Genomic DNA, 17,743 nt, shown 5'->3' on the forward strand with positions numbered 1-17,743 from the left:
GTCCAGACACAATAGCAGCAGTTAAGCTGTCTGAGTGTAGTTAAAGCAGTGTCTTGCCTGTAGATAAGTGCTGGGAGAGGGAGGAGCATTGTTTGGGCAAGGTTTGAACTTGAACCCACTCTAATTCAGCATTGGTCAAGAACTGCTTGCAGGTTCCCTCTTTTTTGGGGGTTGGAAAGAACAACAGCTCTACCATGCAGGTCTCTCAGTGGCCCATCTGTGATACTGACTTGTATCTTTTTTCCTCTTTTCTTCCTCTTTAAGATTGTTGGGATAATCACTCGGCACAACCTGACCCACGAATTTCTGCAGGCAAGACTGAGACAACACTATCAGACCATTTGATGCCCCTGCCCACCCTGCCCCACTGTCGGTGTGGCTACCTCCCTCTTCCAAGCCTGCACACGCGCTCGCATTCTGCTTGGACCCCACAAGGCCCAAGACTTGCCGTTTGGCTTCTCACATGCATATCAAGCCTGGGGAGCTGGAAAACACCTTGCTAGCCAGAGAATTAGAGGAGCTGCCTGAGCCCAGAGCTGTTGATTGGTCTCAGGCACTTGGTTTGACCACTCTTGATCCAGGTTTTTTCTTTTCCTGTGCCCCAGTTATCTCCTTTCATCAGATGTTGTTCTGACACCATGTGTTCTGCTATTTTGTTTTGTTTGGGGTTTTTTTAAGGGTTGGAAAAAAGAACCATCTAGCTCTACTGTGTCCTGTGCAGAGAACTGCAGCATCTTTTCCCTGTCCTCCTGTATGTCTCCCTTTTCCTCTTCCTTCCTTGTTCCTGCAACTGTTGCCTTATTTGTGTGAGAAGGCGGTGGCCGTCAAGGCTGAGAGGAGATACTGAAGTTTGCAGTTATCAAGTAGTGGTTCTGGACAATGGCTTTTCTCAAAAGCAGTATTAAAAAATCCAACTCTTTGGAAATACACCTCTCTTTGCAGGTGCTCCCAGTTGCCCATGTTTTTCCACTGTGGCTTCATTTGTTCCTGATTTCTCTCCTCCTTTCATGGGGAAGGATCCCTGCTGTGATATTTTTGACAGCAGCTGACTTTTGAGAGCAGCTCAGCAAATCAGGAGTTCAAAACAATTCAGTTCCAGTTACTGCTTGGGATTATAAATATTTAATACATTTGCAGAGCATCTCAGAGAAGGGAGATCTCTTTCCCTGTTAGCTGTTGCTATTATCTCCCTGTAAGAGACTCTTCTAAGGCACTTTGTGGCACTCCACTTTGTCACTACCCTGACACTCCTGCATTTCTTGGCATTTGTAGGCACTTTGTCCTTGTACTGATCCAACAGTGAGAGCCTGGGACACCTTTCCAGCTAGGGTTAGAGACCAGGGAGCCCCACATCCTCAGAGCACAGTGAAGTGTTGCTTTCCGGAGGCAAATAGAACTGATGCCCTGTCTCAGGGCTTGGTTGAATTATCTGTGTCATGAGAGGAGCTGGTGTAGCTTCAGGCTACCATATAGGAGGGATACTTGGTGCTGGTGACTAACAGGCAGGATCTGCTGCAGGGTGATAAGTGGGGCTGTCTTTGCTCTAAAAATGCTAGGGATAATGTTTGCGACTGCAACAGCTGAATATCTGTAAGGGTAAAATCAGCACTTAGAAGCCAGTTGCAGCCAGTTCACTGCTTTAGCAGGTACCATCCTGGCCAGCACCTGTATTGTTCCAGCAGGCACCTGCCCTCCTGAGTTTTGCATACAGATAACGCTCAGTGGGAAGCCAGCATTGTGCCTCCAGGGGCTGCAGAGCTGATTGGCTTGATAAAGCACAGAGCATTCTCTCAGCCAAGAGACTGGGCCAAGTAACATGGGGAATGTATCCCAGAAAAGCCTCTACACAGCCTCTGAGCACTCCAGTTAACCTGTTGTCTGCCATAAGGAGCTAGCTAGGTGAGAGTTGTGGCAGAAGGAAATCGGACATTATTGTATTTTCTGAATTCAGGAGCTCATCTGTGCTGAAGATTTTCCTGACTAAGCCTGACGAAGTTGTGCACTTCCCTTACAGGTCAAAACACTAAATCTGTTAAAACAGCCTGTTTGACTGACTTTGTGGAAGCTCATTGTTCCAGGGCACTGCTCTGGAAACTGCTGGCTGCTGAGCCCTACTGCAGTTAGGGTTAGGTGGAGGTTTTGTGCCCAGGTCACTGGCCATGGTTGTGATGTAGGGCTCTCAGTCACTGGAAATCTTAGATGTTCATGGAGTCTTTGCAGTCTGGATAGTTGGTAGACAGATGTATTTATTCTCTGGCTGTGCTTGCAATAAAGACGGCTGAGTCATAGGAGGCTCTTGAATTCTGTCCAGCAGATGAGAGAAAACTTGGTTTTACAAGTGGTTCCTGAGGCCAAGTTTTAGGGTAGAATTTTTCCTTGTCATACAGTGCATAGCATAGCCCAGCTGGAAAGTTTGGTTTTAGCACAGCTGTTTGTTAGCACTTAGATTTTAATTTTTATTCCTCTCCATTGACATCTGGCGACCTTTTTTTCACTTAGCATTCTTTCCCACCTGCTACCTTATTAAGAGAGGAAGGGCAGATCTTTGTTTTCATAAATGGATTTATACCATTTCCACAAAGGAAAGAGCAGGCTGTGGTATATGCAATGGCAGTTGTTGCAAAGGAAGCTGTGTGTGTCCCAGGACCCTTTGTTAACCATGGCTGCTCTCCAGGGCTGCTTGGGAAGTGACCTATCTAAAGAGCAGGGAATACATTTGTTCTTTTCCCTTTCTTACTGTAGAACTTGCAGCAACAGGTCTTGTCTCCTCCACTAAAATAGTTTTGCTGGCTTCTGAATATCCTAGCTCCTTTTCAAATAAGGCATGCAAGCTCTTAAACTTCCAAGAGTAAAGCGAAGGTGTTTTCCTACAGCCAGTGTCCGTTTTGTGCCTTCAACCTGGACTCCTTAGCTGGGGCAGGTGTGGCATGTTCCTTAGACCATATGAGTTGGCATCAGCTACTGCTCTTGACTTACAAGTTCTTTCCCTGTAAGTTAGAATAAGGATGTTTGTTCTCTCTGGATAGTCTCTGCAGATGATTTCTAAAATGCCTGTGTTCCCTGAGCTCTGGTCTTGCACTGAGCTATCCCAAGAAACTTGCAGCTTTCACACTCCCTGAAGCTGGACTGTAGGTTTGAAATATGCTTCTGTTAACCTACCTTTCCTTCAAAGGATTTATGCTTATGGGCAGTTACAAATGACAGGAATCCTATTTTGATGGGATTTTGGATCACTCTACTGTGGAATTAGCAATCCCATACTGTCAGAGCACCTGTCAAGAATGCCCTGTGTCTTTCCGTGACAAATCTTTTTCCTTTTGCTCATGTGGAGTGATTGTGTGTGTAAGGTTCCACCCTGCACGTGAATAGGGCTCCTTAGATTGTTTGCCTTGAGCTAGCTGGTCATGTCCTGTTTTATTTCTGTACACAAACAACAGCAGTGTATTTTGCTGCGGGATGTCTTGTCATTGCTATTGAGGCCTGGAGTTAGGCAATCCAGACAAGACAGGCTGAAAAATCTTGTCAAGGTTTGTCTGAGCACCAGCTGCGCTTCCCCATGAGAAGGCCACTTGTCTTCAGCCTGCTGTCAGCACTGTCTGCTCTGCCTATGCATCTGTCTTATTCAAACGTTTCAGCTGTAAAACACACCCCTTTCACTCCTTCTGTAAAGAAGTTTTAAATGAGGATGGTGGGTGACCCTGCCAGCTGCTTTAAAGGGAAATCTGTGTGCAATCACTGTTATGTAGCCTGCAGAAAGGGAATTAGAAGTTCATCTGACATTTGGAGATGCAGCATTTCCCTTCTGTTAAGGACTGATGCAAAGGGGCTTGTGTTGAATCAGTCTTGTTCTCACACTTTGGTCACTTAATTCCTTTCTTACAACACTAACTGCTTCTACTCTGCCTCTGGTTGCTTAGTGATTTACCAAGAAACTTACTTCTAACATAGGTGCCTGTAACCTTTTACTCAGAGCAACACTAAAGGAATAGTAACCAAGAACTGGATTAATATTGATGGCAAAAGCTAGGGGGTAGTATGGGGCATTCTCCCCTGCCTCATGGTTTCCTGTGCAGTGTTAATTATGCGGTTTTGAATTGTTAACTTACTGTGAGCCATTCCAATGGTAGCAACTTACCTTTCCATTTGTTTTTTTGCACTGTTTTTTTGTTACAAAATGATGTAAGCTAATTCCACAGTGTATATAAATTGTATTTTTTTTAAATTTGTATGAATATATTTTTATTTGAACTATGGCACTTGGGAAGTATTCGTGTAACCATAACATGTCTGAGAGTAAAATGTTTGTGTGTCTCCTTCAGCACTTTCAAGGCCTTTTGATGTTTCTAGTGTTGTCTTATTTTTGCCCTTTATTATAATAAAACTAGTAGAACATGGCAATATCCAAGAACATGATTTGAGGTAGATGAGTAGTTGCTATTATGAGCTGTCTGGATCTAGCAGTTTGTGCAGAAGGTGTTCTGAGGCTGGGCAAAGATAAGAATTAGTGTAATACTTTAGGTTGTGACCACCCTAGTCCCATATTCTGTCACAACAGCTGTTTAAAAGGAGGGAATTATCAACTGTTTGATAAGGAGCTGAATTGTGCACATTGTGCTAGAGGTGACTGCTGCTTTTCTTACCTGAGAACTCTTGCTTTCCATCTTCCTCCCAGTAAGTTAATGAAGGACATTTAGAGTGCAGTGTTGCACCTCTTGTTTTACAGGTAGCTTCTCCAGGATGTGAAAAACTGTTAATTTCATCTTTAGCTTTTATTTAGTTTGTGGCTATCTTTCCTGCTTTATCCTGCTGTCTGCCTTACAGAAAAGAACTTGCGACAATTTTTCATCTTTCATCACGTGCTTACAGGCCAAAAATGTGCGTAAGTACGGTCCTTGAGCACATAGAAATACCTGACCCAAAAGCTCACTGCCTTTCCATGTTTGTGCTGTTTTTCTGGATCGGGTAGCTGTGTTGTACAGGATGCACGTAGTAGCTCTCTGATGCACTCTAATACGAAGTTAGCCAGCAGCTCGTCTGGCTCCTGCCCTCAGTCTCACACTTGGTGTGTATGTAATGACAGGGAGAGCCTGAAATAGATAAAAGCGACTGTTGGGAGGGTATGGTGGAAACTCTGTGTTTGGGAGCTAAATAAGAAGTGCCGTGGTGGTCTTAGGTCTTAGTCCTCCTAGCCAGGAATCAGGGTAGAAGAGAGTCATCAGGAGAAAAGAGCAGGGGGAAACTCTGCTTCAGCTCTGCTGCTGCCTTCTGTCATAAATGCAGTAATGTAGGAGCAAATGAGAGAAGCATTTCCTTCCTAAAACTCAGGTACATCAACTGCCACTTTAGCATAACAGTAAAGGAGGAAATAGACTATCTGTCTTTTGTCTACTTTCTCACCTCCTGCCCCTGAAAAAAAGGGGTGGGAGAGGTGTGTCTGTCCATGCTTACAGACACCATGCTTGACAATTCGGTGTAATGGCAACTTCCTTGCAGCCAAACCTACTAAAGCAGCCAGCTGGAACGACGCAGATACCAGACACTTGGTTAGAGTCTTTGCCAACTTTACAGCTGCTTTGGGTGTCAAGATTATATGCAAGGTCATTCCTATTGCAGAGAATAAAAGCAGTAAAGTTTCTTGCGTGACGAAGGAGGGATCAAAAACAGTTACAAGTGGTGGTTTGTCTTGCATTTTATCATGGGTGATAGAGGTGGTTACTAGAAAAGCTGTGTAATACATTTATGCTTAAAGCAACGAACTTCATATTTAGATTAAAAGTCCTTTCTACCCAGGTTTGTAGACTTGCTAAATCCAACCATGTGTCACGATCCCTGTACCTGTAAATGGTGTATCTAGCTGATGAATGTAGTGTTGTTCAATGCGATTTTTTTTTTTTTTTTTTTTTTTTTGCTTGGCTTTGCTGGCAGGATACAAGCTGCGTACTTTAGCATGTGTGCATACACATGGCAGGTGAGTATCATGCAGCACACACAGGAAGAAACAGGATGGCTGCCCTGAGCTTTGGCTGTGCTTGTGTGCAAGATGAGAGAATGAAGCTGTTCTTCTTGTCCAGGGTGCTGAAGTGCTTTTAAGCGGCAGTGGGATACACTCGGCCTCTAGAGCATCCACTGTGGCTTTTCAAATGCAGTGTGTGGAAAAGCTTGATCATAGCTGGAATGAGATGGCAGCGAGTTCCACCACCATCTGGGAAGTAAGGGGTATCAGTTTGTGAGGTTTAGACATTGAGATCACTGTCTAAAAGTAAGCAGGGTGTCCCTTTCTCAAGGCTGTTTCAAAACTGCAGAAATAAAAGCACAAGTTGCTGTATGGGCTATGTGTGGTTTAACACACATTTTAGTGATTCTTAAGCATGTAGGAGTGGGAGACTGGAACCCATATACACCAGTTTGAATAGATGAACATAGAAAACAATACTGGGTAGAAGAACTCATGACTCATCTCTGTGGAATCGCTGACTTTACACATTGGTTTTTTTTTTTTTTTTTTTTTTTTGCTTCTTCCCAATTCCCAGCATAGCAGGCCTGACCCTAGCTGCCTTCTCACTACCTTCTGTTTTCTTAAAACTTCCCCTCCTTCCAAGTCTGCTTCTTTTTCTATACAGGATTCTGCTGGTTTTCCAAGAGAGCATTCAGGAGATGGGAAGGTCTTACAAATCATCCTTCCTTCCCGCATAAAAGACCCCAAACTGTGGTTACAACTGTATGCCTTATTTTTGTCTTTTTTTGTGGAAGTATATCATTCAGGGATAGAATCTGCCTTTAGAAAAACAATATACAGGCATGGTATAACCTTCTGTTTACAAAGGGCAAGTTGTACTGTTGAGAGGGGAACTGCTGTGCTCAGGATTCTTTGAACTAGGAACCCCAGTTGTACTAACTCCTTTTGTTCAGATAGGGTGATGGGAAGGCTGGCCTCAGAAACTATTACAAGTGATCAATGAAAAGGACCAAAGGCAGCAGCTGTTTCTGGTTGCCAGCAGTGAGGTACAAGAGCCTATCCTCTGGTCTTAAAGTTTCTTCCTCCCTTTTTGTTTCGCTCTGGTGTTTTCCTTCTCACTGTGAAACTGATCTTGAGACCTCTTTTCTTTATACTTGCAATGATGGCAGGAGTAAGACTCAAAGAACAAAGCTCACTGCATTCTGTCACTTGCTCTGGTAAAGGATTGGAGCCAGCAGAAGATTCCCTTTTAAAGTTATTTGTCCATAGCAGCTGTCACTGCTATGGTTCAGCTCCAGCAGGAAATGACAGCACAGGGACATCTGCTGCAAGAAACATTTTTGATTTGTTTCAAGATGTTTCACACCTCAAAGGTGTGAGAAAAGCATCAGAAAAGACCCTCCTTCCTTTATCTCTCAGCAATGCCTCTGGACTCTTCCTTTTTCGGTGTGAAAATTGAGACACACTGGTGAGTGTTGGACAACTGGGTGCCAACCATCTAATGGGACCTGTACCTCTGGGTAACCACGCGAGCAACTTGGAGAGAGGCTGTTCTCAGCATGGCAGAGTTGTCAACAGGCTTTCTGCTAAATTCTGAACTGTATCCATGCTGCTGGTAGCCTCTGTCTTTGGGCATGGTGCCAGTGTACTATTGTCTGTAACGAGTTGCTGCCTAAGATGACTGGGACACACTTATCAAGCAGATGTCAATCAGCAAAGGCCTTTGGGGGCCAAGCTTCAGTGAAAGTAAATCAAGCAAGCTGGGTATGTCCAGATTGTTGTGCAAATTGGCACAGCTCCACGCTTCCCCGCAGCAGCAGAGGATGTATGCCCTATACTTCACATATGATTTCTTAGAGAAACAAAGCAGTGGTGACAGCTCCTCTTGGCATTCTTGTCTGCAGACTGGGATTTCAGTAAAACATTTCATCTAGTGGGAAGCTGGAAAGGGATAGTGCAGTGTCTGAGGGGGAAAGAAACCCTCAAATCTAACTTGCAAAAAACCCCCATGCCAACCCCCATGCCAACCAGACCACTTTTCCAAATGAGGCTCATGCCTTACAGTATGCATAAAGCATGCTAGTGTAATTACTGTCTTTCAAAGTTCAAAGGAAAGCAAGCTGCTGAATTATGCACTGCCAGTCAGGGTTTCTACCAGGAGCTATTAGGAAGTGAGTATGAAGTCTGGCATTGCAGGAGGTGGCAAATGTCATTAGAGCTGGGTGGAGGGTGTTAGCCTGGTCCTTTTCTGATCGCACTGGAATGTGTCTGCCTTTGCACAATGAGCATGATAGCACTTGGATGCATCTTGGGTGCTGTGTTGGGGGGGGTTGATTAAGGTTTATAAAGCACTCTGATGCCTGGTAGGGTGGAGGAGGGCAGGATTTCAGGACCCTGCCCCATGGCCGGTGCTGAATAGTTACTTGGAACTTAACCTGCATTAGCTGCTTGTGACATCAGCTCTTGCTTTGCAGTGTTGGCTTTGTCCCAAAGGCATCTTGTGGTTAGACTGTTTCTGAATTGTTTACAATTACAGGCTACACTGTTTCCTTGTCTTGGGGCTAATTGACGGCACAGTTCCTAAAGCAAAACTCCGAAGTGTTTGGTTGGTTGCATGCCCACTAGCTTTTTTCCTATGCTATTACTGACATGTCACCAATCTTACCTTCCCCTAGGGGAAGTTTCTGTAGAAGACTTGAGATGTAGCTTGGATAGGTGTGAAGACTTAGTAGGAATTAATGTAGAACTGAAGATTAACACATCTTCAGTTCATGCCCTCGCAAGAGCCTGGTACTGCTTGTTTCTCCTCCAGTCCAATCCCATGTTTTCCTCCAAAAAGTTCTACGAGGATTAGTTTTCAAAATTTACAGGCACCAAAGGTGGATCCACTACAAACCTGAAGAAAGCTACCTCACATTTAGACGTCGGTCTGTGCAGAATGGGCTACTGTTGGAAGAGAGCAGAGCCTAGTTAAAAGGAATACCTGCATCCTTTCATGGATAGCATGTGCAGCTGTGCAAATCCACTTCAGTGACAGCAGCAGCAGAAGAAATAAAAGGCAGTCAGCTTAGCACCTGATGTGTATATGGGACGACAGAATGGTCCTTTGAATCTTTGAGCTATGAACACAAGTCCAAGTTGCTGCAAAGTAAGGTAGAGCGTGAACATGTAATGCATCTCATGCTGTGGTAACTGCTTGTGCCTCTTTTCTTCCCCTGCTGTAAAGATCAGCCTGCTGACCTTCAGTGAAGAACAGAGCTGTGGCACTTGCCATTGATACTGCTGGGTCACAGTGTATGTGGCTGTTCTGTGAAACAGATGATAAATTAATTCACTTACTAGCTTGCTCCTTCATTTCTGCACCTACAGGCTGAAATTCCTGGCCTAGCTGAAAGCAAGTTCCTAGTGGAGCCTTTTGTGTTTTCTGGATGCACCCTCTTGGTCACAGTATTTTTGTACTGTCTTTAGAAAGCAATCAATACAGCTCTGGAGAGACATTTAGCTTTCAGATGTCCTTGCTTTCTCCATAAGCAGTGGGCTGCTTTTGTCTGTGTGCTTGTTTGGGACTGGCAGTTCCCAAGACTGTTCCCTGCTCTCTCTGATCCGGCTCTCACAGCAACAGTGGCAGGTTTGCTTGTCCTTGGGGGTGATGCTGTTTGCCTGTAGAGCTGATCAGTGCTAAGTTTCTCTCATTCAGCTTTTCCAAGTGCTTGTTTCTGTGTGCAGTCCTATTCTGACCTGACTGTGAGATTTCCCTGGGGGAGCTTTACAGCTCAGTGTGTTTATGGGAGTAGCAGTAAAAATCCAGCCACAGAGATGCTTTTTTTCCTAGATTGCCTACTCTCAATTACGTTCTCCCAGACCGCAGGGTCTATTAACATACTGTCTGCAAGCCAATACAGACTTGTTCCACCAGGAACTGGCTTGCTGTTAATACTGGACCCACCTGGCTTTGGGTCAGGCAATGCCAACTCTTCTTGCCATTTTTAGCACATTCCACTGAACTCATTAGTGTTTTGTGCCTTGAGGGGCTGACAGGGAGGGACAATTTACAGTGTCTATGCAAGTTTTGCTTGACTGGGTAAAATTCAGCTCCAGCAAGGGCTGTTATTGTTAAGAGCACGAGGACTGTTTTTACTTTCCTTTATAGTAGCACATGGGAAGTCAGGCTGTTGCCCATTGCTAGTGTGGAGGGATCCACCTGCGTGTTCCCATCTTGCTGCAGCAGGAAACAGGTGGCTGCAGGGGTGTGTTTGGAAAGCCTGTTTGAGAAGACAAAGCCCCGTTGTCCCCACAACGGCTCCCCAAAGGGTGACTTCCCACCACCTTGATTTGTGAAACTGCCTCTGCGTAAATGCAGTCACTATAGCTTTTCACTGCAGGGATGTCTCATGGTATCTGCTGGGAGTCTTGACCTGGCAATCTGTTCTCCTGCTAGGGAAATCTATGGCACTGCTAGGGCACTATAGCACAGAGTATTTTATCTTTGGCTGGCACTGCTGGAAGGAGAGGCTCTGACATGTGATTTGTATCACACTAGGTGTTGTTTACCATTGGAGTGGAGCAGAATGATTCCCTCAGAGTAGGCTTCTGCTCTTCTTCCCTAGGGAAGAATCACAAGGGCCAGCGTGGCAGGGAGCACACAGGTGCCTCTCAGAGGCCATGTCAGTAGTACTGGGAGGGCGGCTTGTCAGAAATGCAATGTGTGACATAAGCCATATTAAAGTCGTACAGCAGCCTTAGTTGTAAACAGGCATGTGCAGGAGTGGTGTGCCATTCAGCACTCAAACTTACAGTTTCACTGTAGCTATGGTTCCTGAGAGCTGTTGTCAGCAAATGTCATGGCTCTGGCACATCTGCCTCCCCGTAGCCTATCTTGACCAAGTATCGTTCCTCTCCCTATGCGTATATACATCAGCAAAGTCAGAATTAGACTTCTGCAGTTGAGTCTATCCTGGTGCTGCTATATTCTTAGGCCCTGAACAAGCTTTCTGGGGTGCTCCAGCAATGGCTGCTGGGAACGAGACCCAAAATTAGATGCTCAAAATAACACCATTTCTAGCAGTATGTGCAATCACAGGACAGTTGCGTTGAACGTGGGCTCGATGCCATTTCTGCGGATGACTTGGGAATCCAAGCTATTTCGTCTCTGGGGTGCTAACTCAATGTAGTCTTGCCAATATAACCCTATTTGGGGGAGGAAGAATGTGATTTCGGTCAAATTCAGATCATAGGTGTGAAATCTAGCTACAAAGGCTTAAATGAAACCTTTATCAATAGACTTGCAGTGTTCCCATTAACCATGTTTAGAACAACTTTATGAGGGGCCATTCCCAGAAAGTGATACATGTACAAGCAGCTTTGTAATTGATCCCACCTGCCCTCACATGAGAAATACCATGATAGCATTCAAGCCCGTTGAGGATCCATCAAGAAACACTGGGGATCAGCACCTCAGCCACATGCAGAGTGAGACAAGACACAGTTAATGATGTATCTTTCTGTTGATGCTTGTAACCTTTATTTGGTCAGTGCTAGAAAGCATATACAATGAATTCCCTTTCCTCCCTCTGGTTATATTGAAATTTGTGGAGTGTTGTGATTTTTCTTATTTCTTTTCATGTAAATTTTGCTTACATGAGGGATTTGTGGCAGTTCCCTTGACTGAATAATCTATACCAGCAAAAGGACTCTCTTGTTACTGAAACCCTGTCTTACAGGGAGACTCATGTTGGTGTTTCAATGTTGAGCAAGCTTTTTTTTCCTGCTAATCTGTTATAATTTCTTAGTGCAGAGGGGAAAATTCTAGTGAAAAAACTCATTTTTGTTTCTCCCAAGTTCATACTTTCTCCGTCTTGTCTAAGTAATATCCAGCCTTGTGGTACCAGAGTACCAATAAAACATAGGCTTTTGACTTTAGGAAAATACAAGAAATTTTAATGCAACAGACAGGAGAGAGGTCCAACATGGATGTCTAATGTGTTAGTTTTATTTAAAGATGATCTCTTGGTGCTAAAGTAAGAAATGTTCTTTAAAAAACATCAAATAAATAAATAAATAAATAAATAAAAATAGGAATAACTTTCTGTTGAAGAGCTTAGCAAGCATCCGGCTTTCATCTTGGGAGGAACGGGTACTGTAAAGCATTCTTCGGAGTAGGGTGTAGGGAGGTTGTCCTAATTCTTCCTGGAACCTGCAAGCAAAACACGAAGTAAGTGTTACCAGTATCTGTTTCTCTCTCAGTATATGCCACCATTGTCAGCAGTGCTTTTGCCTACCAGATCAATAGACACAGACTTTCTTTTGAAAAAACAGTACTAGCTTAAATGTTAGGCTAAAATGAATTTCTTTCTCAAACCATGTCTTATTAAAGACTTAAATGAGAGCCGGCTTCTCCCTTGTCACATGACACAGATGCAGTCTGTTCTATTCAGCAAAATGGCTTAGGTGGGACTCACCGTTGCAACCCATTCCACTCAGGGAGCCGATTCTATCGATTCTTCTGCCGAAACAGCCAGAATCTCTCATCATCCTGGGCATCTGCAGCCCCCTCAGTCTCTTGAGGAAGGGGTCCCTGTAGGACAGAGGGCTGCTGGGTGCTAGCCTGGGTTCAGCCTTCTGGTCATCACTCTCATCTATGAGTTCTGGTGGGATCTCCTGGGTTTTGGGTTCTTGCAGGTCAGGATTAGACTCCAGGGCCTCAATCATTGCAAACTTATCCTCCAGTCTCTCCAGCAGAGCCTACAAGAGAAGGATTAATTTAATGAAATTCCTAGTTTTGTGGTCGTTTGCTAGCTCTTCCAGTCATCCAGTTCTGCATTCAGCAATGGTCCCATAGCTAGCCCTAGGGAGACTGTCAGGTTGGATCCCAGGGTTGCTGGTGATACTTGATCTCTGTCCCCTGCAGTAAATCCCTGTACACATTAATTCCACCTGTGGGTAGCTGTAGCTGAGAGCTGAATGAAGCTGTTTGCCACCAAAGTGTATCTTACTGGCGAGGTTAGAAGAGCTCTTTGCAGAGAAAAAAAGCAGGGTTGGAGTTGCACAGGGAGATACTACTCAACACACCAATGGTACACAATCTCAAAGTACCTCTGAATCCATAGTCCACTCCTATGTTCTTAGAAGTTGCCTGCAATGCTCCTTGCCAGCAGTTGGCTTTCTCTTCTTTTTTTTTTTTTTTTTTTTTTATCTGCTTGCTTGTCACCCCTTGCTATTTCAATGGACATCACTTGGAGAAGCTCTCGGTGTTTTCACTGATCTCTGCCTCAGGAGTTACATGATTGCTGCTCCTTAAAGTAACATGCATCTCCCTGAAAATACCTGTATGCTATAATCTATGTCTGCTATGTGACTTCTTCCTGACTACTGTTCTCTCTAACTTTTAAAGCTTTGTGTAACAGGGATCAGATAACCTCCTCAAGGGCAGCTCAACCAATTAGAGGAATCTAGTTGTCCATCTCTAGAAGTAGAGCAGAGAGGAGTGAGCCTTATGGCTTGCTTGACAGTGAATACATTTGGAAGCCACTCTACTCGGTTAGCTGCTGGAAAAAGCCTAGAGGGATGGGACAGTTTTAGCTTTGGCTGACGCTGTCCTAATCATCTTAGGGAGTTTGTTCTCAGGGTATGATGCTGTGAGAAGCTGGTCACTGGTACCAGTCCAAGGAAAGGTTTGAGCTTTCAGACTTCATCTTAAGACTGAGTCTTAAGCTTGTACGGTGCTGCAACAATGGATATTCTCATTCCTTAAAATATGCACCTGGTAATTTCATAGCTCTAGAAGCTTTTCTGGATGAGTCACAGTAAATGATCATACTATTCCTCTAGCAACTTTTCTAAAATTTTGACTTTGGGTGCTTCACTTTACCTCCTTAACTCCCATCCACATGCAGCCAGTTCTCTTAAATCCACAAAGCTAGAGCCGTATGGCTGTCCACCTTCACTGTTCCTGCCATTTAGTGGGATAAACAGAAGCCTACCTGAAAGTTTTCCGTTTGTTCTTATAGAGCTACTGTGATGATTTTTTCCCCTCTCTGGGACTTTGCTCCCAGGAAGGTGGATCTTTAAAAGAAAAAGAACCGAAAACCCAAAGCAGGCATCCTACATCAGAATTTTGTTTCTCAGTGCTACCCAGTAGCTCAAGTGAACCCAGCACTGGAGGATATTGCTCTATAGAGCTTCTTTGAACCCCTGTGAAGAACTGAGACTTTGTCCCCCAGCATGTGATTGCTGATGTGGCTATCCAATCATGTAAAATATTAGCAAAAACACCATCTCACACTCTGCTAAATACCCCAAAAGTTTAACCTTGCAAAAGGAGAAAGTCCTCACCTCCATGCTGGCCAGTTCTTTGGCAGGGCTGAGGCTGTAGATAGGGTTGGCTCTGCTGAACTGGAGTTGGATGAGCAGCAGCAAGAGGAAGCCACAGGAAAATGAGCCTTTAGTGTCCATGGCGCTGGGTTCGTTGGGAATAGGGAAGTTCAAGCTGTTTCTTCTGAGATGTCCTTTCAGGTCTCTCTCTTCCTTGTCCTATCCTCTCTCTTCCGAAGCTTGTCTTTTATACTCTTTGGGTGTGATCTCTGCTTCCTAGGTTATCAGTGGATTTATCTGGGGCACATTCCAGTCCCACTGCAGGCATGCAGCTCTGTCAAGGGAAGATTCCCTTTATTAGCTGTCATTAGGCAGCAGCTGCTGTTGCTGAGGAATGTATGTCACAAGTCAGTGATTTCATGTCACTCCCCCTCCTCTTGATACCAGGCGCTGTGATTACATAGTCCAGTTGGAAATTCTTAGCAATTTTCTTTCAAGAGACCCCTATGGTCAGATTTACGGAGATGGGAAACAACCCTGAAACTGCTCTAAACTCCGCTTAGAAGCTTTTCATAGGGAAATTACCTTTTACAGGGAAAACAATAGGCTTTTCAGATGAGTATTTGGTGGAGAGTAAAGGCTGAAGATAAATCTACTTTTAGGACACCTAAAGTATCGTGCACACTTTCCTTCTATATATGGAATATGCACAGCCACTGCGTACCATGGAGTGTGCTGAAAGTCCCAGGTTTGGGCCGCTTCTCCTTTCCTGTTGCTGTTGAGGTGATACCACCGTTGAGACTTTGTATTTTTATGTTGCCAACAACAGAGGCGCCCTGATCTGCACCTCGATACAGATGGTAACTTCTAGACTGACTCTGCAGGGACACCGAGTACTTCCAGCCCCCCACGACAACTGACTTCGGCACCATTGAAAAACACTAGTCTTTATTAACAGCTAAATGTTTAAATCAATGGGATTTCTTTAAACATCAATGGTAAGGCTTGACCCTACATCAATAAAACTTAAAGAAGAGATGGTCAGATTCAGGAATAATCTTCTTGTACCGTCATACAAGAAAGCAACTTGTTCAACAGGAACTTTAGATAGATGGCTTTTGGTGTTATTCAGCAAAGGCATCAGAATCTGGCCCCAAGGAAGAATGAATGAATTTGTGTATATGTGTGTTTTGGGAGGGGTTAAAATGAAATGTTTAGTTTGATATATTAAAAACAAAAAGTATTTATTTGTTTCTTTGAGAGCTGAAGTTTTCAAGATTAGCTAAAAACTGCCTATGCTTAAATGCAAAATTACAAAAATGCAGATTTGATGCAAATTCCTTTTCCAGCATTGTCTTTGTGCTTATAGTGCAACTAAAAATTAATCTTTTTTACAGAACTGCAGAAGAGTTCTAAATTATGAAGCATATTGCTTATCCTGCATTTTCCTAATGTCTCTTGTTATTCTAAATTGAAACAAGAATGAATATATGAGCAAGTTGAATATGTCAGTGTAGTAATAATTTCTTGACTTTAATATGAATATAGATCTTGAAAGAATCTCCTGAGTACAGTTTCTAAATAATAACAGGACGATAAAATATTTCTCATGTCTTAAATGTCTTAACATGGTGTTTGTGTACAAACATGTGCACACACTGTTCACATGATCAGCTACCAAAATTATAACTAGAAAGGACATTCTCAAGGTTGTGAAGTCAAGCTCAAATGCTACTTTTTCCTAATACAGCCTGAAGTCAGCCCGACTCTGCATGTGTTCTGATGAAGCCCTTTATTATAAAAGCACTATCTATTTTTCCCCAGTGCTTGCTTTTTTCAGTACATGGAGACAGTATTCATTTTTTGTATTATTGTATGTCCCAACACATTCTTATTTTGTGCTATTAAGAAAGAACTAAGATCCTGATAGCTTTTTTTAAAATTAACACTCCACGTTGCAGTGTGTGTATAATTCACTAATTACAAGTATTCCCTTACTGCTGCTTTTGGGTGTGTATGTGTGTGTTTGCGCCAGGACGTAACTGGGTTTTGTAAATTGAGAAAGTGTGAGAAGATAAACCAGAATTATTCATTAATATTGAGTGTCCAATTTAAGATAACTAGGATCTGTTATTGTTTTATTCTTTCTTTCTTTTTTCACCCCCCCCCCACCTGCTAAGTATTCTCTAGTGCTATCTCTGTGCAAGAACATTCTGTCACTTGATCTGAGTTTTGCCTGAGAGCTCAGCACATCTGTAAAGCAACCCCTGGGGCACAAACCTAGCAGCAAGAAACCAAGCAACACAATATCCATCACAGGTGTGAAATACTTTGCTTTGAGTGACCTGTCCCTGTGAAACAATCTAATATTCCAGGATTGTATTCAATAACCTGGACCCAGAGATACTCCTTTCTTTTACTGGTTTGTTCCTTTTTCATCTTCCGTATTCCACAGCAGATAAATGAGATGTAGGGACTTGACTTCAGCCTTGACAACACTTTTCTAAGACAGGGAGACTTCTGTGCATTATTTCATGTACTATGTATGGAAGGATGTAGATGGGATAAAATGGCTGACCGTCATATTAGCTATTGTATTTTCAAAGCCAAATTTTGCCCTCTATTATCCCTCTCACAGTCCTGCCAAAGCAAATGGAGTGTAAAATGTCAGAACTCAGTTCATTGTTGTTGAAGCTATAAAGCTCACTTGTTTGTTTGCTTGTGGTATCTCAGTATCCTCACCTTGGCAAGATTAATATGAACTTCAGGCTTTAAAGCCCAGCAACAGATAGTCAAGATTCAGGCAATGTCCATGCCTAGCTGGCTATTTGCCTAGTAAAACCCCTGTTGGGAGTCTTAACAGGGCAGCAAGTTCTTATAAAAAGTATCCTGTGACCAGTTTTAGGGTTGGGAAATTGGCACATTTCCCTGGGATCCCAGGGTATGGGATAGGAGGTGTGGGATATGAGGCTCCATTAGAAAGCAGCATGGGTTGCTCAGAGCAGAGAGGGAGAGCACCAAGGGTGCTGCCGGCAGCCCCGTGTGTGAAGCCCTGCAAGGAGGAGCATGGTACATGGACAGAGCTCAGCTGAGGGTGACACTGCCCCTTCCCTAGCAGGATGATGAGATGTCCTTGTTTTTCAGCCCTGTAAGGCTAAGGACTGTAAGCCTAGGGGCTGGTGTCATGTGGATTTCTTCTGCTGATAGATCTGCCTAACCGATGCCCCTACCTGCTGCACTTCCTTCCAGTGATGTCCATTCTCCTGGTGCCATTTTGCAACTGAAGAGTGCTAGAGTGTGAGCTGATTGTAAAGTGTCTTTGTAGTCCTGTTCTGAGGAAGAGGCTGGATTTGGATTCCTTTCCTCTCCCAGTGACTAAAGCCTTTGACAAGACCAAGCCATACCTCACCCAAGCTCTCTTTCCCTGCCTCGCATTTCAGTTAGATTAAGAGGGAAATGAAGAGATGAGGCCATCAG

The 17,743-nt window shown here is 43.8% G+C and overlaps 2 protein-coding genes across 6 annotated transcripts in view; one reads left to right on the forward strand and one right to left on the reverse strand.

The window, feature by feature from the left end:
* Positions 1–4,318, forward strand: part of CLCN6 (chloride voltage-gated channel 6) — a 50,286-nt gene extending 45,968 nt beyond the window's left edge. For all 5 annotated transcript variants that reach the window (XM_041124598.1, XM_041124599.1, XM_030019260.2 and 2 more), the window contains one exon: positions 265–4,318. In XM_041124598.1, the coding sequence (XP_040980532.1) occupies positions 265–345 (81 nt within the window). In that variant the 3' untranslated portion in view covers positions 346–4,318. The remainder of the gene's footprint in view (positions 1–264) is intronic.
* Positions 4,319–11,925: 7,607 nt separating this feature from the next.
* Positions 11,926–14,701, reverse strand: LOC115343363 (natriuretic peptides A). The gene is made up of 3 exons (XM_030019226.2): positions 14,288–14,701; positions 12,415–12,697; positions 11,926–12,149 (listed from the first exon to the last, which is right to left on the reverse strand). The coding sequence occupies exons 1-3, from the start codon at positions 14,405–14,407 to the stop codon at positions 12,133–12,135; spliced, it is 420 nt and encodes a 139-aa protein (XP_029875086.1). The 5' UTR covers positions 14,408–14,701; the 3' UTR covers positions 11,926–12,132.
* Between the last annotated feature and the right edge of the window lie 3,042 nt (positions 14,702–17,743).

The sequence above is a fragment of the Aquila chrysaetos genome, chromosome 6, assembly GCF_900496995.4.
Source record: "Aquila chrysaetos chrysaetos chromosome 6, bAquChr1.4, whole genome shotgun sequence".
NCBI lineage: Eukaryota > Metazoa > Chordata > Aves > Accipitriformes > Accipitridae > Aquila > Aquila chrysaetos.